Source organism: Rhinopithecus bieti, unplaced genomic scaffold (genome assembly GCF_001698545.2).
Source record: "Rhinopithecus bieti isolate Rb0 unplaced genomic scaffold, ASM169854v2 scaffold_35319, whole genome shotgun sequence".
Lineage (NCBI taxonomy): Eukaryota > Metazoa > Chordata > Mammalia > Primates > Cercopithecidae > Rhinopithecus > Rhinopithecus bieti.
Genome location: NW_016815132.1, coordinates 293,680 through 317,638, shown reverse-complemented (window position 1 = coordinate 317,638; position 23,959 = coordinate 293,680). Strand labels below are relative to the sequence as shown.

At 36.8% G+C, this 23,959-nt stretch overlaps 1 protein-coding gene across 1 annotated transcript; it reads right to left on the bottom strand.

Moving 5' to 3' along the window:
* Positions 1-1,025: 1,025 nt before the first annotated feature.
* EREG (epiregulin) lies at positions 1,026-23,732 on the bottom strand. The gene is made up of 5 exons (XM_017852974.1): positions 23,505-23,732; positions 9,885-9,971; positions 8,312-8,435; positions 6,992-7,141; positions 1,026-5,073 (listed from the first exon to the last, which is right to left on the bottom strand). The coding sequence occupies exons 1-5, from the start codon at positions 23,569-23,571 to the stop codon at positions 4,992-4,994; spliced, it is 510 nt and encodes a 169-aa protein (XP_017708463.1). The 5' UTR covers positions 23,572-23,732; the 3' UTR covers positions 1,026-4,991.
* Between the last annotated feature and the right edge of the window lie 227 nt (positions 23,733-23,959).

Genomic DNA, 23,959 nt, shown 5'->3' with positions numbered 1-23,959 from the left:
AAATCAGTGCAATGATTCTACGACAATTCGAAGATTCTATTTTACAAGAATTTCTATTTCTCCCTAGAAAACTCTAAACTACATCTGAGACTAACTCCTTATAATCTTCCTCTGCTTCTGACAAGGCCAGAATGTTAGTGGAATTAGGAGTCAGAAGACCTCAATTCTCATGACAGCTCCACCTATTGCCAGTGGTGTGACCCAGAACAAATTGCTTAACCTCCCTGTCAAACAGTCAAAGCCATAGATCCCTTCCCCAGCTGCAAGCTAATGAAAGAGCCAAGGAGCTAAGGAATGGAGCAAGTACTCTGTAGACTGCTGAAGGAAAACCAAGGAAACCATCCATCACTGTGATGGAGGGTGGAAAGAATCAAGCTTGTCTGCTCTGAAGGCTCAGGGGAGTCACACCTCTTCGCAGAGGCTGAGAGAATCATGAGACACCCTTCTGGCTGATGTATCCTTTCAAATGCTACTTCCCAATAGGATATCTATTCTTTTTAGAAATACTCTTTTAAAACACTCTTTAAAATATTATTTTAAAAAATGCTAACTCCAGGCTGGGCATGGTGGCTCACGCCTGTAATCCCAGCACTTTTAGGAGGCGGAGGCGGGTGGATCACAAGGTCATGAGTTTGAGACCAGCCTGGCCAACATAGTGAAACCATGTTTCTACTAAAAATACAAAAATTAGCCGGGCATGGTGGCGCGTGCCTGTAATCCCAGCTACTCCGGAGGCTGAGGCAGGAGAATCACTTGAACCTGGGAGGCAGAGGTTGTGGTGAGCCAAGATCGCGCCACTGCACTCCAGAATTTTATAACTAATGTGGCTCCTTCTATTTCAAGAAATTCTTCATTATGCTGGCTATAAAATGTGATACATTTATAGAATGTTTTCTCAAATGAACACCATTGAGTCTTTATATCTACACACATTATATCCCTGTCACTGCTTTTAAACCCTTTAATGTATTGTGGGGAAAAAATTGCAAAAGAAAAAAAAAGAATGAAGCTACATTGTCAGCATAGATTTTGAATGCATGATGTTCAATGCATTTTATTTATTTCAATTGTTTTCAGTTCCCAAGAAAATAAATAAAATTAATAACATTTTGTAAATTATCTATTTTCTCCTTCAATATCTTAAGGTACACAATTATCAAAGCTGATATTGAACACAAACAAATTGATACAATTCAGTACTCTGATAACATTCATTGTCAAATAAGTTACTTTAAACTGCATGCAATACAACTTTATGTTACATAGCATCTTTAATACAAACTGTATACCAAAATGGCTCTTCAAACTTAAAAAGTGCAATTACAGAGTGCAAAATAAAAGGAAAATACATTATATTACATTTAACATCATTAAGTTTGAATAACAGATATTTAAATAAAATTATTCTTTTTTAAAACATTAAAATACACACCAGAAATACTGTTTGTACAAGTTGTTACTCCCCCTTCTCCCGTATGAACAAGAATTTTTTAAAAGTCAGAATATATTGAGCATCGAATTAAAAACTTTTTTTTTCAAAAGTTTACAGAATGGATATTGGAGCAAAAATTACAAAGTGGGTCAGATACAGGTTTTTAAAAATTGCAGTATTGAATTTAAGAAAAGTCAGACACTAGAATCATATATTTGCTGCATAAAAGTTGATTTAATACCTGGTGGTGATTGAATTTAGTCTCAAAGACTCATAAATAAAAATCTGACTTAAGACATAGTCATACCAGTATACCAATTCTCCCATCGCTTTGACTTTTGGCAGAGAGATTAGAGCAAAAAATATTTAGGAGAACAGTGGAGTTACACTGTATTATGTATGTTTAATAAAATGTCAATTTTAAGGTTAAGGTTAAGGAAATCTCAATTTTAAGGTTAAACCTTGAGTACCAGTTATAGAACTTAATATTCCTGGTTAAAGAGTAGATTGACTGGGTTATTATGTGGCCTTGGTTGAAGACCATGAATTATGCATTTATGCATTTGTGGTTGCTTTGGTTCTCAATACACTGAATATGCATAGCCCCTTCTAGAAATATATATAGTGAGAAATCTGTAAAATGGGGGAGTTAGATTAAATGTGAACTAAAATATTTCCACTGTGTACAGGACACGTGAGCTGAGAGCAATCAGTTTTTATGTTTACTTAGCACCATCGTCACTAAAACAATTATTTTTGTCTTATTTTCACCCATAGAAAGTAATGTGGGTCACACTTTATTATTTAATATGCATTTACAAAGATCTATTTTAGGGATTAGCCTTTTTAAGCATTCTTAAAGATGAAAATACAAAATGACTTGTTTTATGAATTGAGATGCTTGAGATAAACTGACAAACCAAGATTGAGATGCTTACAATAAATCTTTTGTAAATGAAATAAATGGATTGCAGCTGATTTAATGAAGAGTCAATAGATTTTCTTTGAAACAGCCAAGATCACTGAAAATAGGCAGACTCTCTTCATATCTAGTAAGTGTTAATAAATACAGTTGTACCTTGGTATCCACAGGGGACTGATTCCTAAATCGCCCCCCTGCACATACTAAAATCGGGCACAGATGTTCAAGTCATTTATACAAAATGGCATAGTGTTTGCATATAACCTATTCACATCCTCCTGTATACTTAAATCATCTTTACATTACTTATAATACCTAATGTAAATGTTATGTGCGGTGGCTCACACCTGTAATCCCAGCACTTTGGGAGGCTGTGGTGGGTGGATCATGAGGTCAGGAGATTGAGACCATCCTGGCCAACATGGTGAAACCCCATCTCTACTAAGAATACAAAAATTAGCCGGGCGTGGTGGCGTGCACCTGTAGACTCAGCTACTCAGGAGGCTGAGGCAGGAGGATCGCTTGAACCCAGGAGGTGGAGGTTGCAGTGAGCCGAGATTGTGCCACTGCACTCCAGCCTGGGTGACAGAGCGAGACTCCATCTCAAAAATCAAATAATAAATAAATAAAAATTAAAAAAAAAGTAAATAGTTGTTATAATGTATTGGTTTTTTGTTGTATTATTTTTTAAGTATTTTCCATCCTTGGTTGGTTGAATCCACAGATGTGGAACTAACCACAGAGGGCCAACTGTAAGTAGAGCACTTAAAATGTGTTCTTACATACTTTGACTTCAGCTATATTAAACAGGAAACAGAAATAACTTTCAATTGATTTTGATTTTCTTTTCAATTGATCAATTGATTTTCTTTTCTCTTGTTTTTAAGTTTTATATAAATGGTTAATAGAGCAATAAATGACTGCAGTTCTATGATCCATTAAGGTCACATATACATACATGCTTGTATATGAATATACATACAATATGTATGTGAATATATGTATTTACTTGTTTTTGTCTGTTTATTTTCCTAATAGTAAGGGCAGGGCCAGGACTTTAGATGACTTTAGTCGTGTGATTGCACAAGGGTATATAATGCATGGATACACATGGAGACAAGTCCTGGCATCTGGTGCTCCAGAGGTCAGCCATGGCTTATTATGTCTTCATTGCCGTAGCACATGCCAGGATAAAAGTGGAGGAAGAACAGATCCTCCCTGACCTGGTATGTGATCCAGGGAGACTCTACTCAAAGGTTTAGCATTCAATGAAGCAGCCTCCCATAAAATCCAAAGGTGGTGGCAGCAGTGGCTCCTTATGCAATAGCCCAAAAATACTCCTATTAACTCACTGAGACCTACGGGCTCAGAGTGCAGAAGAAATCTTTGTCTCTTCCAAAAAATAAACAGATGTCAGAAAAATGACCCTGAGTTTTCACCTCAGCCTCCACAGGAAGGTGTGTTTAGGTTTCTACATTTTAAACGCTTTCAATTGAGATTTTCATTTGGAAAATACACTATATCAATTTTAAGTTTTTTCCCATTTCCTATGTCAAGATACAACTTTAAATACATAACTTTACATTCTAGAAGAAGCCATTTACTGAGCTGTTTTAAAGTTAAAACTTTCTTGAATAAAAGACAACATGTCTTAAGACAACATGTAGAATTATTGTCTTCATATATTTTAAAATAATAATTAGTCCATCAAATTTTGGACTGTGATTTAATGTTAGAATTCAGCAAAGTACCTATAAAAGAAATATCCTAAAAGAAGCACAAATTTAGGCTTCAAGTGTGGACTTTTTTCTAATTGTCTGTTGAGCAATAATTACCTCACATAAATGTTATAATATACAAAAAAAGGACCATTGTGAAGCTATGAAATGCCCACTACTTAAATAAAATATTACAGAAAATTGTTGTTCAATTCATTTTACACAGGCAGAATCTGGTAGATGGGTGACTAGTACATGTAGGAGTCGTGAATTGGCATAGGGAACAGTCCACTGCCCCTCATACAACAGTTATAGCTGAGACCTGAGTGAAGAGAGCATAGAGTCCCCAGAGTTAGCTTGTTTCAAATGTGTAGTGTTTAACACAGGACCTATATTTGCTTTCCCCAAATTCCAATTGCATTACTGTTTTAATATGCAACACCATGGTGCCAACTAACATATCAAACCCTGGTACAGTCAAACCAATTATCATTGATTTGAGCAGAAAAAAAAACACTTACTAAATCGATTTGACTGTATATGTAGGCTTACAGAAATCTGTCATTTGCTAACAATTCTTGAGCTATGACCTGGGAATTGCTTACTTCTAAGCACTGTGTACCAGGAATATGAACTTTGAAGCTTTCAATGAAGCATTTAGCTCAGGAAATTACTTTTATAAAATATCAATTATCTTTTGATATTAAATATTTTCTGCACATTATACATTAGCAAATAGTCTGTCAAAATAGAACAAAATAAAACATTTTCAAGTATATTAAAATACAGTGTTATTGACCTAACACTTGACCCAACATAAATATTATTAACAAAGTGAGAATATTAATATTAACCAGGCACACTGTTATCCCTGCCATATCCCTGTCAAACTTGTTATCCGTAAGTTTGACAGCGCCATTCAGACTTGCGGCAACTCTGGATCCCCTGAGGTAACTCTCTCATATTCCTTCTTTGGTTCTTTACTTTTTCGATTCCTGTACCTGGAAATATTCACAAATGAAACTGTTAGCACTGCAGTTAACAGTAAAGGAAAAAGTGTGTCATATATGGACTCCAAAGGCACATTAGCATAGTGTTTCCAAAATGACAAAGTTGAACAGATTTAGGTTGGGCAAGGTTAAAAAAAAAAAAGAGGGATGAAGAGATGGTGTGCTGTAGTCAAACAATTTTGTAATGACATGATAAAACACACTTAAAGAGTTTCTCCAAGTCTTTAACGTGATCATGAATATTGTGAAATTCCAAGAGGAGTGTGACCACATTTAAGTCTGAGTTTTAGGTTTTCTTTTCTGTCTCTCTTTCTTTCTTTTCCTTCCTCTCTTCTAAGGAATGAATATTTACAAATCATGCTAGATTAATACACTCTGTCCATCACATTGATATAATGCTATCACTAATCAAAATAAAAATAATATTTTTCAGGCACTAATTTGGTGACCTACAATTTTGTAAGTGCTATATATGCACTATTTATTTTACCTTCACATTTGCTGTTACCATCCTCATCTTACAGATGAAGAAAGTGAAATACAAATGGGTTATATATAACATGCCCAAGGTCTCATAGCTAAGATTCATAGATTTGTCATAATTGAGAATCTTCTTTCATTTATTAAGTAAGCTATTTTCCTAATATTTTTCAGTTTATTTTGTCCCTATTTTGGAAATGAGACATGTAGCTTTGAGGAAACCACATCATGTCTATGTTTACTGGAAGAATATGAATTAAAAAGAATTTGTTCTTAACTCTGGCATTTGTCAACTGTATGAGCTGGGATATGTGAATGAACCTCTCTAAGCCTCAGTGCACCATCTATAAAGGGAAGGATTGTGGTCAAAGATTTTCAGGCATATTTCAGTTTTAATAGTATTTAGTTCTGTCATGGCAACTTATTAGGAAGGCATTATTATTTGATGGATACTTAAAATCAAATACGGACAAAATAAATTTAATATTATGAAAGTAGCACACTTTCAGACCTTCAAAATTGGAAGTGCGCTAGTTTCACAGAAAATAAAACTTAAATTCACCTTATGTAATTTGAACCTGCTTCAAAATATGTTTCATGGAGACATTTTAAAGGGAACTGCTATTAATTAATCCATGCTGTCCCCATCCTTTGCTCCTAACCCTAAAAAAAAAACCTGCCAAACCATACTTTAATGTTCACTTTCTATTTTTTCTGTTTTCAGCTTGTGACAATAATGCACATGAGGATGGGGTACGGCTGTTTTGGGGGACTAACACAAACTCTTTCTTAACAACCATTTTTTATAATTCTCTAGAAATAGTTCCACCAGTCTGCCTTAAATGGTAAGATAACCCAAGCTTCTGAGGTTACTAATTTACAAGGCTGTTTTTGTAAAAGAAAAAATGTGACTTGATGAATTAAATTCAGGTGGTTAACTACAACAGTAGCACCTTTCCTATGATTTACTTTCACATGAAATATTATATTACACACTAAAAGCAGCCACCCTGTAACTAATGTAGGATAAGAATTTCTGTCCATATTTTATAAAGAAAGGAATTGATACTCTCAATTTGACTTATGTAAGCTCACATAGGTAATAAGTACCAGAGCTGATAATAAAGTTCAATCCAGATGTTCTGCAGCAAAAACATTGTTTTAAAAAAACAATTTCAAGTTATTTCAGATTCAGGGGTACATGTGCAGGTTTCTTAACAGGGGATGATGCTGAGATTTGGGGTACAATTGATCTGATCTCTCAGGTATTGGGCATACTACTTAACAGTTTCTCAACTCTTGTAAATATCATTTGTACAGGTTTGATCTTATCTCTCTAATACTTTATCCATATTTTTACCCAGTTTATAGGTCTGCATTATGTAAAAATAATTTATAAAAGCAGAGTATAAAAAACACGCTGACTTACCATCTGCAGAAATAATATGTGGAACCGACAACTATGATAAGAAACAAAATAATAAGAATCACGGTCAAAGCCACATATTCTTTGCTTAAAGGTTGGTGGACGGTTAAATAGAAGTGTTCACATCGGACACCAGTATAACCCACTTCACACCTTAAGGAAAATACAGAAGAAAGAAAGATCAGTTATTTAAAAAGGAAATCATGATTATGAATTAGTTTTATAAGGACTAACATCACACTGTGATTCAAGAAATCAACAAAATTTGCTAAGGTTGTAAAGAGGATTTCAAAGAGTTAGATCAGTAAAGACAAAAGGGCTCCACATAGCTCTTGGACTAAATTGTGGTATTAAAACGACAGCTGTGTTCAGCTGTCATGGTGGCTGACAGTCTGCAGTGGTGTTTTGTAAGTTGTATAGGTTTGAGATGGCTTTTGTCTAAATCAGTGGAATCAATTCTTTCTTTGTTTGTTTGTTTTGAGATGGAGTCTCACTCTGTCGCCCAGGTTGGATTGCAGTGGCGTGATCTCTCAGCTCACTGCAACTCTGCCTCCCAGGTTCAAGCATTTCTCCTGTCTCAGCCTCCTGAGTAGTTGGGATTACAGGCGTGCGCCACCACGCCTGGCTAATTTTTGTATTTTTAGTAGAGGCGGGGTTTCACCGTGTTGGCCAGGCTGGTCAGGAACTCCTGACCTCAAGTGATCTGCCTGCCTCAGCCTCCCAACGTGCTGGGGTTACAGGGATGAGCCACTGCACCTGGCCTGGAATCAATTCTTAAAACAACACCTGATACAGAAGTTGAAGGAAAAGATCCAAAGCAGAGAGACACCATCTTGGCAAGTGTGAGAGGCATCAGAAGCCCACCCTGCTTTGCACCTCTGACATTTGTGTGCAGTTTAAAAGCTACTATTGATTACCTAATTTTTAAAAACTCAGAAAAGTTTCTAATAATATATATACTGCATTTAACAGCCCATGGAAATATGGAGTAATTTCAATGTATAAAAATAGAAATAAAAAGAGTAAAACTGCATTTGTTTATCACATGTTCTCACTTTCAAGTAGGGGCTAAATAATGTGTACACATGGTCATAGAGAGTGCAGTGATAGACTATGGAGACTTCAAAAGGTAGAAGAGTTTTAGGGGGGTTAAAGGATGAAAAGTTGCCTAATGGTTTCCATGCACACTATTCGAGGGGTGGGTACTCTAAAAGCTCAGACTTCACCACTACTGAATATATCCACTAACGAATCGGCACTCTTACCCCTAAATCTATAAAACAAAATTTTACAAACTGTGTTTGTTTATTTCTGACATATTACCTGCAGTAATTTTGACTCATGTCCACCAGGTAGATGCACTGTCCATGCAAACAGTAGCCGTTCATGTCAGAGTTACACTTTGTTATTGACACTTGAGCCACACGTGGATTGTCTTCTGTCTGAACTGTAAAATAAGTGGAAAGATGAATATATTCTGCAGCCTGTATGGAAGAATTTCTCGCTTTTTCATAACAGTAACCACTGAGCTGCTTCAACAAAACAGGTCAGAGGCCAATCAGTCGAGGACAATTTTGAGAAGTAGGAAGTCACTCTAGTTGACACACCCCCTAGACCAATCAATAAACACTTGAATACAAAGGAGAATGTCCAACAGACTAAACAAAAGAAGATAACATGCGAGGATTTCATTCTCAGAAGACAACCTTTAAGGGTAGAAAAGGCAAATTTAACACACACGTGTCATTATTCTCCAAGTGGGTGTTATTCACTTCTTCAAGCAAAATGTGTCTAATTTTTCCCAAGTCCCAAAACATTTCTGAAATCTATTACTCCCCAAAGCTGTTGCAAGCTCATACCATTAATTAATTCAAAGGAGCTTAATTCTACAGTGGATTTTTCATCAGTAAGACTGGCTTTGGTGTATGTTCTCAAGTTGTTGAGGTTACCATTAATGAATTAACCAGTCTCTCAATATCTCTACTGATGAGGCCTGAATCCAAACTAGACAAACCCTGAGTGAGAAAGGCCTGTCAGGCAAATGCAACAACGAAAATAGGAGCCTCTGTGTGAAATTCATTTTAGACAGTTTTAGATACCAGAATGTGAAAGATGCTTATAAAATCATTTTTAAAATAGCAACTTGATTGTAATACTCTTGCCCAAATAACCAAAGAAGGAAAAAAAAAAAGGTGATGGGGGGAGGCTGACTAAACCTCCAGAGAACCTGATGGTGAGGGACAAAAGATAAAGTTGTTATGGAAAATATCCTGCTTCCTCAAAATAACTCAGTTATCTTGATTCTATAGCTCAGACTGAAGATAAAGCTGATCCCCCTTGGACTATATCTGGAGTCCACAATCCTCGAGGGAAAAAAACTGTATTACTTATCTTTGCATCTCTATGCCTTAGCACAGTGTTTGGTGCATACTAACTACTGGATAAATGTTTTCTGAATAAACACTGTGCCTAGAAAGAAAGGACCATCATTTGTTCTTACAAAGAGAGAGAGAGGGATAGAAAGAGAGAGAGAGAACCTACTCTGTACGAAGTTTTCCTGGTTTGCTGTTTTGCCTGGAATCCAGTCAGTGTGGTCTCTGAGAATGTTTTGCAGTAAAGAGCCAGGAGACCGCCAAGGGAATGCAATTTGTTGTTTTTGTTGTTCCCTATCTCTTCACAATCAAATCTGTGTATATAATTTGTCTGGTCCATCTCCTACCAGTTATTCCTTTATATAATTTTTTCAGAACATTAGTTTATAAGGTGGTTTAAAAAGTAATATAGCAGCTATTCCTACCCTTTTCTTTTTATTATCACATACTTATGGTCTTTGAGTTTATACTTCTGTTTAAAAATGTGTATTCTCTTGATGCCACATTGACAAACTTGGGCTTACCTAAAGCTGTGCAGTTATCACTGGACTCTCCTGGGATACATGATGGAATCACAGTTGTACTGAGGACTGCCTGTAGAAGATGGAAACCTATTTATGAAGAAAAATCAAATATATAATTAATGTTAAGGAAAGAAATCTTGATCAAATTTCTATATAACTGCAGTACTTATAGAGTTTTGTTTCATGGATTTGGTCCATCAAAACCATAAAACGAAATAATTAATGGAAACAGGCATATAACAGAAAATACAAACACCCCCAGCTATTCTGTGGAAGGATAAAAGCCTTGGCATTACATTCATGGTTACAGATTTGATCTGCTCTAAATATTTCACAATAACATTTTCAAAGATTTGATTTTGAAGTTTGATTTCCTAAGACGCACATCAGTTGGAGAATTTCCACTATTTTATTCCACCGTGTGCTCCAAATTAGACCCCATCACAAAACAAAAATGCTCTAAATAAAAAATCAGTTTCCACTTATGGTAACAAGAAACTCAACCTAAGAAACGTTCTTATTGATTTATGTACCTAAGTTACTCTTTGCATTGCATTACACATGAATATAGATTTTAATTAACACAATGCAAGCTAGGTAAAATCAGAATATATATTGTCTAATATGAGGAGGAACAGGCACACCAAATGAACCATACTGAGCCCTAGAATCCAGTTTCTGTCAGCATAGGAAGAGTTTGAATCAGCTGTTTCATCCTGTGTATTCAGTGAAAAGATAAAATATTGGAACACAGATATCAGAATGACTCAAGTAGTTTCTGAATTGTATAGGAAGCATCATAAGAAGAACCCTGTTCATTGCACACATGTTTACTTAAGAGCTTTTAGCTGCTTCTGTTTAAGCTTTAGGTATTTGCATTTCAAACACTCTTTCCAATTTATTTGAGTAACTGTCATATAGTAAATACTAATGGTGGTAGTGGTAGTAGTAGCAGCAGCAGTTAAGCTCCACTAAATTAATTAATGGCTTCAGCTTGCAATTGCTTTGGTGAATAACGAATTTCAGAACTGAGATTTGAAAAAACTTAGACATATTTTGTTTGAAGAAGTGAATAATACCTACTGTGGGGGATAATGGACATGTGTGTTAAGCTTGCTTTTTCTACACCCTAAAGGTTGTCTTTTGAGAAAAAATACCTCCCATGTTATTTTGTTTAGTCGGCTGGACATTTTCGTTTGTATTCAGGTGTTCATTGGCCTAGGGTGCGTGATAAATAGAATGACTTCCTACTCCTGAAAATTCTCCTTGACTGATTGGCAGCTAGGTAAAGGTAATCTGGGTAAAATCAGAATATATCTTATCTAATATGAGAAGAAATAGGCATGCCAGATGAACCACATTGAGAATCCAGTTTCTGTAAGCACAGGAAGAGTTTGAATCAACCTGTTTTGTTGAAGTAGCTAAGTAAGTGGTAACTGTTATGAAAGGATGATTAATGCCTCCATAAAGGCAACAAAATATATTCAACTTTCCACTTCTTTCACAGTTCAGACAGAGGACCATACATCTCTTGAACATGTACTATGTACCAGTGATATGGTTTGGCTCTGTGTCCCCACCCAAATCTCATCTCGAATTTCAATCCCCATGTGTTGAGAGAGGGACCTGTAGGGAGGGAGGTGATTGAATCAATGGGGGTGGTTTCCTGCATGCTGTTCTCATGATAGTGAGTGAGTTCTCATGAGATCTGAGGGTTTTAAAAGTGTTTGGAAGTTCCTCCTTCCCCTCTCTCTCTGCTACCGCCTTGTGAAAAAGGTGCTTGCTTCCCCTTTGCCTTCGGCCATGATTGTACGTTTCCTGAGACTTCCCCAGCCATACAGAATTGTGAGTCAATTAAAGTTCTTTCCTTTATGAATTACCCAGTCTCAGGGAAGTTCTTTAAAGTACTGTGAAAACAAACTAATACAACAAGGTATGGTCCTATTCACCTTATCTCTATTATACTATTTAGTCCTCTCAGTGCCAGTTTGAGGAAGATACTATTATTATCCCCATTAGAGAAAACTAAGGCATATACAGTTTAAATAACTTTTCCCAAGGATACATATTGTTAAATGAGCCACTTTATAGAATTTGGAAATAGGCAATAATACTAGAGTATAATGGACATCACAGAGAACAAATTATGGTAGCTGTAATTGAAGTAGAGTATTTAACCCAACATAGAGACCACAAAGTATGGCGGAAGGCAGCCTTGTGAGGAAAACTTGAGCTACGTGATCTTGAAAAAGTTAATTTACTTTTCTGCAGTCTTGTGAGGAAAAGTTGAGCTATGTGATCTTGAAAACATTAAAAGAGTTTAATGTTTATCTAAGTTTTCTATCTTATAGATTTTGGGGAAGAATACAGTGAAATAAACTAATTTTTTTTTTTGTTTTTTTCCTGAAATGGCTGACATATCCCTAAATATTTGTTCCTTCACTGGCAACTTCTAGCCCCTGGTATTAGCAGTGTATGCGGACAGTGCCCTCTACTGGTTTATAACAAGTTTGTACATCTCTGTAATTTGGTACTATAAAGAAAAATTTAATTCATGTAATACAGGAATTTTATTTTTTCTCAGTTAGGGAAGGCTTGTATCTGTTAAGCCGATTGTATATTTTTGGGTTCTGAAAACTAAATTATACATCGGCATCAGCATCATAATGTGTAACTTCATATATCAAATTTCACACTTAATTCTGTGAAGTAGTTATTAGTCTCAAATACCCTCAGTGTATTTAAATTAAATATCTTGTCTAAGATCACTTATGACCACAGAAGAGTTACGAATTTATCTTTTGACATCAAATCTCCTATTCTTCAATGATTTGAAAATTCTGTTGTTTTTAAAGATTCAGAATTATCCCCTCCCGACTCTATGTTTTCTACAATATACATGCTGCTTCAATTGCTCTTACGGAACCACACAAAATATATTTTATTGAATGACAAAGAAATAGCTAAAGCTTAGATTTCATTGTCAGTTGAACCGAGCTGAAAAGTATTTCACTAAGCTTTTATCGAGGATAAGTTAGATTCTCATTCAAGTCAATTTTATTTTAAATCCCAATAATAATTTCACCATACTTTCACTGCTGAAGAATTAAATCCTTTAACTAACACAGTTTCCTCAATACAAATTGGAGCTTTAGTTGCACGTGCTTATATCCTTAACATTCCTGTTCCTGCATATTTCTTCAACTGAGGAAAGTTTTGGAGGAGACATTACCAATTCTCCCTCTAGGAAAATGCTAGCCAGGGGGAAAAAATGCACATTTGAAGCTAGTTTCTCTATCCTTTGCATAAACTAAAGCCTAACCTTTTCTGCTTGGAATTGCCTCCAATTGCAAACTGCAAGTATTATAGAATCCAACTTACTTTGGAGTGTTGCTGTTAGTCTTCTTTTTTAAAGGTTTTTAGTAGTTGTTAGTTTTTCCACCGCTGGAAACTTTGTTCCAGTTGTTCAGGCCACAGGTGAAATATTTGTCTTTCTTAATTAAAGAATGTTCAGCTCAGGGTGTGCCTCCACAAAAACTGGGCTTTCCTTACTTGTGACGCTCCCTTGGACACAGTCCATCGCTCAGGATAGTTTCTGTGAGACTTGCTGCATTAATCCTACAGCAGGATATTTTACAGGTGGAATCATATATAATTTTAAATGTTCTTTTCAAATTAAAGTGTATAAATGCCATTCCATCATGGATGGATGTGGCCAATAAAACAGCAAAATTACTTCTAAGTCATGTCCATCTGCACAGCACTATTGCTTTAAAACAGTAGTTCTCAAATGTTCCTGCAATATGCCTCTGCTCCCAAACACTTGTAAACTAGGGTAGAAGAGTGAATGTGATACAATGAATAAAAAATCTACCTCCAGAGAAATATTATATCCACTATGCGGTTACCCTTAAGAATCCCTAGTCATTATTTTAATGAGTCATACAGGGAGGGAATAAATGCTACTGTCATATGCATATATTTCCTTAATGTCAGGTTTTTCATGACCTGTTATTTGAACATAATTTCTGTATGATTGGACCTCAAATATTATATTTGACTTTTTCATTCTTGACAGTAGATTCTTGCTAAGCAAATAATTCACTACGATACTAAAGATTTTAGATAGTGTCTGTGTCAAAAAAAACAGATCTGGTGGCATTTCTGGTCTGGTGGCATTGGTAACTAAGATACAGAGGAATTTCTTGCCAGATGATGTAACACAGATGATCTGTAAACTCAAAATTGGCAGTTGGCACTTCTTTTACAATACAGCTACAAAAATGGGAATGCATTCAGAGGTCATTATTTCTATCAAATTTCCAAATGGGTTTTAGGAATGTGAACCTCACCTATATATCTCTCTACCTTCATTTTTCAGGTTATGTTTCAGTGAAATCTCAGATGTGCCAGCAGGAAGTGGTGCCAGTGACTCAGAGGATACAAATCGCCTCTTCCCTGTGAGTCAGGGCCAAGCCTACACCCTTACACAATATTGGGGGCCACGTGTGGGAGAGGTTGAGTGCCATCACAGGAATGGCAATAGCAGTAAATGTCGTGGGCCCTGGAGCACTACGAAGTGGTTGCCCAACAGTCAGACAAAATGCCAGATGTAGAAAATGCACTTCCTATTGCATATGGTTTCTTTTGACCTTGCTTCCTTTTTATTTATATTTACTTTGTTTTTCGAGGCTGTTGCTCATTTGCCCAGATTGGAGTGCAGTGGTGCCATCACAGCTCACTGAAGCCTCGAACTCCTAGGCTCAAGCGATCCTCCCATGTTGGCCTCCAAAAATGCTAGGATTACAGGCTTTAGCCACTGAGCCTGGATTGACCTTGCTTCCTAAGGACCACACTGAGGGCTCATCCAGAAAGAGGCCAGTGCAGAAGAGGCTAGGATTTGGTGACTGGATGATCAAAGCCAAGTCAGCAAAATCAGTTGCAAATCTTAGGGTGAAATGACTTTTCTGGAAAACAATCAAGAAAATTAAAATGATCCAAATTAAAATCAGATAGGTTACAGAATAAAAGAAATGCATCTCATTTTCCCAATTTAACCTTTTAGGCTATTTAGACCAGAAAAGCAAACTTGTGCTGGGTCGCAGCATTTGTCCAGCCCAAACACATAGCAAAATCCTCTTTGTTCACACTTTTGCTGTGATCACATGCCAGCCTGCTCAGACTGTTCATTTTCTACCAACTTCCATGGCTGTCCGTGATTTTAGAATTTGTCTATAACATAACAGGCTTGTTGGGTCTTGTGTGCTTTTAAGGAGTGAACATGCCTTCGCTGTTTCTGGATGTCTTTTTGTTTTAAATTAAATTCCACTATTTGATAAACTCTTGCTTCACCTTGGTCAAAATAACTCTAAAACTCATTATCACATCAGATACTGAAAAGACTTACTGTCAGCACCTTCTAGTTTTCAGAGTATATATATACACACATATATACACACATATACACACATATATATATATAAATCTATAGAAAACTAACCTTGCCTTCTGCCAGTAATAATTCTATTCCTATATATTTTTAATGTTTGCTTTGTAACTACACTTCATTAAGACCTAAGTGTAAAAACTGTTTATAGCAATTTGAGATAAAACATATGAAACCCAAGGTTAATATAACAGGTTAAAACAAGTAATTATTTTAATTTTGAGTTTTGAAAAATAGCCATAGAATCTTCCTTGTGAAGTAGCAAAAATATTAATATGCCATGTGTTTCTAGTCATAAGCATTAAGTTATACTCTCCAATTTAGGTAGTCATTTCTAAATCATACTTCAAATGCTAATATATTTCACTTACATATTATCATACAATGCTATACTTAAAGCTAGTCAAATAAAGAATCAGTGAGTCAAAATATAAGGGAATTATCTATTTTACCCTAAACATGAATTTAAAGATGTATATCTTGTTCATAATGGAAGTATTTCCAGAATGCAGGAGAATACATACCAACCCTTGTGTAAAGAGTACAACCCAGCACTTTGGGAGGCCAAGGCTGGTGGATCACGAGGTCAAGAGATCGAGACTACCCTGGCCAACATGGTGAAACCAAAATACAAAAAAAAAAAAAAAAAAAAAATTAGCCAGTCATGGTGGTGGGCACCTGTAGTCCCAGCTACTCAGGAGGCTGAGGCAGGAGAATGACATGAACCCGGGAAGCAGAGGTTGTAGTGAGCTGAGATCGCACCACTGCACTCCAGCCTGGTGACAGAGTGAGACTCTGTTTCAAAAAAAAAAAAGAAGTATTTTCAAATTATCTGAGTGTTTTGAATTTTGTGACTAAAATCTCTAAAGGTGGGACTTGCTTCCCCTAAAAACCCAGCCTTCATATATAGAGTATTATTTCAAATTTTCTGTTGGAAATGTATTTTTTTTTCCTCAAGACAATCTTACATAAGAAGAGTTTTTTTTATAACCTTTCTACCTTGACTCCCTTCCATCTAGCTTCTCGCTTCTACTCCTATAAATCCAATTTAAATTATTCTTACATTGTTACTCCAAAAGAAAACTCTCCTAAAGGAGCAACAGTTTGGACTATAAGTGTCTGCAATTTGCCTTATTTTCATTATGGCCACATTGTAGCATGAAGCTTGGATATTTAATGGCATTTTGAGAAACATATTGACTACATTGTTTTCTCTGTAGATGCCTATGGCCAAACATGAATCTGCAAGGATAAAGTTTTAACCAGTGAGCATACACAAAAAAAGAGAAAGGGAATACATTAAACATGATTTCAAAAGACTCGAAGTTAATTACTTTTTATTCAGAGAACCGACATAATACAACTTACACACGGGAGGCTGCTAAGGAATTCTACTTTCAGATCATAGAGTTTATGAAAACATAGTTTGAGTTGACATTGGCGACCTTGACTTCAGTGAGAGCCACATATGCCTCCATAGCATGATAGCCGGGTGGGATGGGCTTAGTTACAATCCAATCATCAAAAAGGAGGACAGCTTACCCCATCCTTGCTTTTAGTAACTACATTTGTCAAATAATATTTACTCAATAAATATATATTGAGAGTTGTCTACATGCAAGATATTGAACAAAATACTGGAAAGAAAATTGGTACAAAAGACATTGTTCTTGCCGTAAATAGACTGAAAGGAGTTGGACACCTAAGGGTGGTAAGGAAAGGAGAGAATTTATAGATGATGCGAAGTTTTTAGTCAGAAAAAAAAAAAACAGAGAATGCTACCATTAAAAAAGGAGGAGACATAGGTAGGACAGCAGACTTTTGGTGGCGTTTGGACATGAAGGCATGAAGAGAGTGAACACATTTGAGTTTAATGTTTATCTGTAGGTATTGCCTATTTATATTTCTGAGGTTATTGGGAAGGAATAAGAATGTATTTGGTGATTAGGAGAAGTCTATTTGAAAGTCATATGAGGAGATACTACCTTTAAAGGAATGGAAGTCATTTAAATGTTCTGAGGAAAATAGTATACAATGGAAAAGAACAGACCTTTGAGAAACAGGTAGTAGAGAGCAGACAGAAGTGGCCAAGAAAAGAGAAATAAATTAGAGAAAAAAGAGAATTAAGTGTGCTGAGAGCTAAGAGAGTAGAGTTGTAAAAGGAGGTAGAGGGTGGTTATCAAAGGAATAATCAGAGAAAGTATTCATGATTCCATCGTAAATAAGACTCATCATTATTAGATGCGAATGGTGCTAAAATCAGCAATAAATATTGCCAAGCTGATTTTTTAAACATGAGAATGGGCTTTGTATTTGTATCTAGATTATCATTAAAATTAATTATGTCTTGGTAACTCAAGCACTAATTGTCCAAACTGTGAATTATGGGTGGCAATGTGTAACAGCAATAATAAAAAAAAAAGTATAATTGTATGTTATTGGTTCTCAACTGGGAGCAAAATTGCCAACCAGGATTGGCAAAATTGTATCCCTGGTTGGCAAAATTGCTCCTGGGAACCATTGGCACCATATGGTAATGTCTGGAGACTATGTTGGTTGTCACAACTAGGGGATGCTACTGACATCTAGTGGGTAGAGACCAGGGTTGCTGCTAAACACCCTGCAATACATAGGACAGCGCCCCTGCAACAAAGAATTATTTAGTCCCTAATGTCAACTGAGACAAGGTTGAAAAACCCTGCATTAGTCTCATGAGAAATGGAATCCAGTTCTAGCTCACATACTTATTTTGTTTCCCTGCAACTGAGTTTCCTTATCTCTGAAAACAGAGAACAAGGAGTGAGGTGGAGTAGAGGGTGAAATGAAGTTTGGATTAGATTTCTCTAAAGTTTCTTTAATTTCTAAAACAATGCTTCTCTTTCTGCCACTGGGAGTCAATCACTGCCACTTTATTCAGTCATATCATGGCTCGGTAACCCCTCTCTCTTCCTCTCTTCCTCTCTCTCTCTCTCTCTCACACACACACACACACACACACACACGAATATCTTCAGTTAATACAGACTATAATAAGAGATAAAAATGTGAAAGAGAGGGAAGAAAACTTATTAGACTTCATCAGAAACAACAACAGAATTGAATTTCCCAAAATTGTGACTTAACCTCAAGATATTTTGCTTCTCAAAATATATTTTTAAAATACTTTTAAATACGCTTTTAAAGTACAGCTAATTGAGTCTATAACATAGTGGTGATAACTCCGAATAAAGTATCAATGCAATCATCCATCTAACAAACATTTATTGTGTTTATTATAAGGCCATCACAATAGAAATGATAAAAGATGACTATAGCACCAGCAAGGAGGGACAGAGTTATACTATATAGTGTGGCGTGTGGTGTGACAGGGTCATAGGACAAAAGGAATGGGAAAGGTACAATGGAGGAGGGTCAGGACTTATCAGAGAAGTGCCTAAGGAAGTGGCTCCTTTTCCAATCTTAAAGAGTGAGTACTTTCACCGAAAGTAAAGAGTGACTTGAAGGCATCGATAGTAAAGGGTACAGCATATTCAAACCTAAAGCCTTACACGCTGTGTAACTTCTGTTTCCTTATTTGTAAAACGGGAACATTAATAACTTTCTGGGCTAAAAGGCATCCTAAGAACTAAATGAGGCTTTTATTATAAGAAACCATTTTGATGATAACAGCGCTAATTTTAAAAGTGTTTTCTATGAATTCATGTTATCATCTTATCCAATAAATCTAGGTACAAGGTTATTGCAGATAACCTTTTTTGGGGGGGAAGAGAAAACTGAGGCTCAGAGATAAATCACTCTTTCTGAAAGTACGAAATAAAAAAAAATGGCACATGAAATCTGTGTTTTATACACTATACACTATGCCTCTTAGTTTAAAACTATAAAATTTACATATATAAAGATGTGTGTGTGTGCACACATCAATCACTTTCATGCCTCAAATTTAAAATAGAGGATTTTAACCTAAGAGATTAAGGTTCAACATTTTCTTTCTGAATGTTACATATATCTCCATGGAATACATCCATATATCTATGGAATACTACTCAGTCATTAAAAGGAATGAAATAATGTCTTTTGCAGCAAATTGGATGGAGCTGGAGGTCATTATTCCAAGTGAAGTAACACAGGAGTGGAAAACCAAAAACCGTATGTTCTCACTTATACATAGGAGGTAAACTCTGAGTACACAGAGGCATACAGAGTGATATAATGGACTTTAGAGACTCAGAAGGGAAAGGTGGGCTAGGGATTTAAGAAAATACAATTAGGTACAATGTACACTACTCAGGTGACAGGTGCACTAAAATCTCGGAATTCACCACTGTATAATTCACCTATGTAACAAAAAACCACTTGTACTCCAAATACTATTGAAAATTTTTAAAAAGGAGATGTAGAATAAACATGTATATTAAGAATCTTATGAGATATATTTAAAAATCCATTTTTTTCTGGACATTTATCAAATCATCGTATTATAAATAGTATCTTAGTAAGTTAAATCATTACTTTAACCTAGAAGGCCACTCAACCTTTATGTGCCCTATAACTAAACACCTGATCTTATGTAAACTGCATCTCCAGAGGACACTGAGTATGTCGCATTACTTCATTTTTCCAAAGGTTCCAGAATTGCCATGTCAAGACAATGGCTGTCAGACTACTCCTCCCTGAGGATCTTTTCTATTACACCATTGGGAAGCGTTCTCATTGTCTCCCAATGGAATGTTCCCAGCAGCAGTTACAGCCATATTAATTAGACGATTTGTATAGGCCTACACTCAAAGTAAAGACTGACAGATGAGGAAACCCCGCCTTAATTTACATTCTCTTTGAAGAGGATTTCTTAGTTGACATTTGCATCTTTCACGTGAACATTAACCAGGAAATGGGAGAATCTTTTGCAAAAATAGACAGAAAACATTCAAATTCAGTTTCTCCAAAGTGACTATATGAGTACTGTTATTTTTTTTTAAACCAAGAAAAGACATTTACGTTCTCACAGTTAACCGGAATGGGCTATAGATTCCAAGTTGATCCCTTATCGATGCTATATTTAATTCACAATAATATACAAAGAATACAAGGAATAAAACAGACATAAGTTACCCTCTTCATTGCATTACTTAATGTAAATCTTGGAAAATATAAAAATAAGTACCCCAGTCAACTGACTTCAATGACTGCTTTATAATAAAAATCATATCTTAGGAACTGTGTTGATTAAAATTATGAACATTAAGTAAAAATTCAACATATTTTAGCACAGTTTAAAAGAATAGTCACGTTTTATTTACCTGATTTTGCAGAGTCAGAAATCCCATTTGTACATGTGCTGTGCCTACGAGAGGGTCTGAGTCCTGGAGCAGCCCCAGGCTACTCTGGAACTTATCCATTAGAATCTGCTATGTTTATTATGCTCCTGCTAGCCCTGAGTCTCACTGGCTCTTTCCTCATTATCAAGAGTGACCTGGCCGTTTACTATCTCTGAGTCTTTGTAAGGTACTTGACTTCACTGGGCTAATCAGATCTACCTCACGCAGTTATTTTAAGAAGTAAAGGTAATGATGTGTTTAAAGCACCTAATACACAACATGGCTGCCACACAGTAGGGATTTAGTAACTGTTAGTTCTCTTCCTCAACTCCTGGATTAGGGTCCTAGTGCTGAATCAGACACCAAAATTACCCAAGCTGGTCACATGGCAAGACTATGAAGAAGGTAGCGAGGGTACCTGGTCAAAATCCAGACAGGAAAGGCCTGTCATCATGTTTTCTGACAAGATTTGTCATCTCAGATTGTGCCAAGACTCAGGTAACTCATAAACTCTCAGGGTCAACAGAAATGATCAGACAAGGCTATTGTCTCATTGAGATTTATGCTTCTCATATTTTCAAAAAAGAATATTTCTTCTGCTTACTTCTTTCTCATTGATGAAGTAGGACTAAATTGTCTTGGGGATGTCATTCAGGAACATATTCAAAAACTCATGTGGGCATGAAAAAAAATGTTTGATGTTAAATAGAAAGCCCCTGAACATAACTGCAGAATTCAAGATAAAAATTTCTCCTCCTCTCTTTAGAAAAATCACAAGATTAAAAAAAGACAATTCTGCTCTAAAATTATAGATTAGTTAGAAAAAAAATGTTATCCAGTATTTCAACTCTTTTACTTAATGTTCAGTAGGCCAAACATGCTGGCAAGCCTAAGTGTGAACTCTCTCACTTTGTCACTACTTTTCCATGGGAACTTGGGTCACAGTTCCCCAATTTATAAAACAAGAACTTCAATATCAAACACGTATAAAATGTAAAAATAACCAAATGATTGTGAGTGGCAATTTAAATCTGCATGTGTTAAGGGTGGAGGCTGGAATTTTATTCCCTAATCATAACTACATATAAATTCTACATAAAGCAGTTATAATACGTATGCTAAAATTTAAAATAAATGTCTCTCTCTTTTTCTGGTGGGAGGAGGACAGGATTTGGGAAAAGAATTTTTAAGAAATCTTTTGTTTGGGGAAAAGAAGGCAATTTCAGAAATAACATGTGGTCTTGCCAAAATAAGGCTATGGGCTCTGCATAACTGAATAGAGTTTAGAGATATAATACAGAACTTGAAACAGGAACTTTCCTAGTGGCAGAGAAATATCCAAACAAACTGGGAAAACAGAAACTGACCTAACTCATTTGGAAATGGGCTTGGCAGCTGACGAAATAGATGAACTATAATTAAGTAATGCAATAAAGGAGGTAAGCACTTTCATGACAACAAAAACACACACAACACACACACTAGATAGCAACCAGGTTATTCACAGGCTCTTGCTGTCTCAAATTACAATATTCAGTGAAACACCCAGAACAGACATGTGCGTTGTTCCGATGCAACCTTACATGTGGGGAAAATAATAAGTGCTAAGTTCTTCTGACCTCGAGGTTAATTTCTAACTCTAGGAAGACTGCCACCTTTCTAATTTAATTATTTTCAGAACAAAGACAGCAAAGCCACATTGTTTACTGAGAATCTTCCAGCAAGTCTTTCTTAGCTCAGTTTTAGCAGAAATCACATATCTAGTTTCCACTTGTGTTCCTGGACTTAGACTTGTAAGTTTCAACTACGCATAATATGCATTTCATTACGTCTCTCAACTCCTGAGATAAGGTGTGTCAAAATAATAAATTTAACAGTCACATCCTTCACAGGTAGCGTTAGAGTGTCTGGGGAATTAGCCTCATTCCAACTTCAGGGAGAATATGAGACTAGTGGTAACTTATTTTCTTATTAAGATATTCGTATACGACTTCACACCCTCAAATTCCTTGAACTGAAGTTTAAGGAATTAGAACTAAGTATTTTTTTTTTTTTTAACAGAAAGGCTATTTAGGAAATATTTCCCCTTGAACTAAATAATCTTAAATAGGAAGACTGGCATTAAAATACCCTCAGCCATCAGAGGCTACGGGGTGCAATTAGCAGCAAGTGCAGAGCGCTTGCTCCAGAGGCTGCTTGGGAGGCTGCAGGGGAAAACGGAAGCAGCAGGTGTAGGGGCGAAGGGCGGTGGGAAGCGCCAGGACCTGCCCAGGGCCCTTCTGCTCCATGTATTCTCAACCAGCGTTTTATTTCTCGCGTCTGGAGCTCAGCCAGCTGGCACTGGCGCACACCAGCTCCTCTGGGAAAGCAAAACCAGGCTAGGTTTTAGAAAATTGAGTGCAACACAGAGGAGGAAAAGCTACCCCCTCCCCTCGCCCCAGCAAAAAAATATCTTACGCTAGTTTTTATTCTCCACTCTCCAACAAAAGGAGCAAGACATGAAATGTTAACAGTGCGTTCTAGGCCTTTAGATTTCTAGGACTGGCAACTTTTCAAAAGAAAAAAAAAGTTTTTTCACCAACTTTTTATTTTGCTTAATAAGGAGGTATTTCAATCCATGCATAAAATATATGCCATTAACTAATTCACCAATAAAAGGCATTTTAACATCGATTCCCAGTCCCCACCCCCAGTCCCACCATAGGGAAAGACAGACTCACAAAACAAGACATAATTTTAAATAGAGCACACTTGAACCTGGAGACAACTCCGTACTTGTCGAATGACAAATGCACTGGAGCCTTCCTTATTTGTCTCCTCTTTGGGGCGGCCGGAAGGCAGAGGGGCAGAACTTACCCAGGCAGAGCAGCAGCGCAGGGACCCTGGCGGCAGAGAGCATCTCCATCCTCCTCCCCGCGGGCATTGACGACAGGCGCGGGCGCTGGGGCTGGGCGAGGGCGGCTGCGGGGAGCGCACCGGCAGGGCAGGAGCAGACCGGCTCGCGGCAGTGGCTGGAGCGCGGCTGACAGCCTGGAAGGGGCCACACGTTGGCCGTGTCCCTCTGACACAGGAAATATCAGGCAAGTGAGCTCAACTGTCCGGTGCTGCGAACTTTATACTAGGGAGCCCCTCCCGGGCCCTAACGGGGTGAGGTCAAGAGTGCCCGGAGTTTCATAATTGGCCCGAGGGAGGACTGACAGGAGGACTATCCGGAAGTCATCCTCCCTCCCTGGAGCACCTGAGAGTAGTGGTTGAGGAATGAAAAAATGTCCTTCCCATTGGTCGGGGACTACTCCCGAAACTTTTCCATC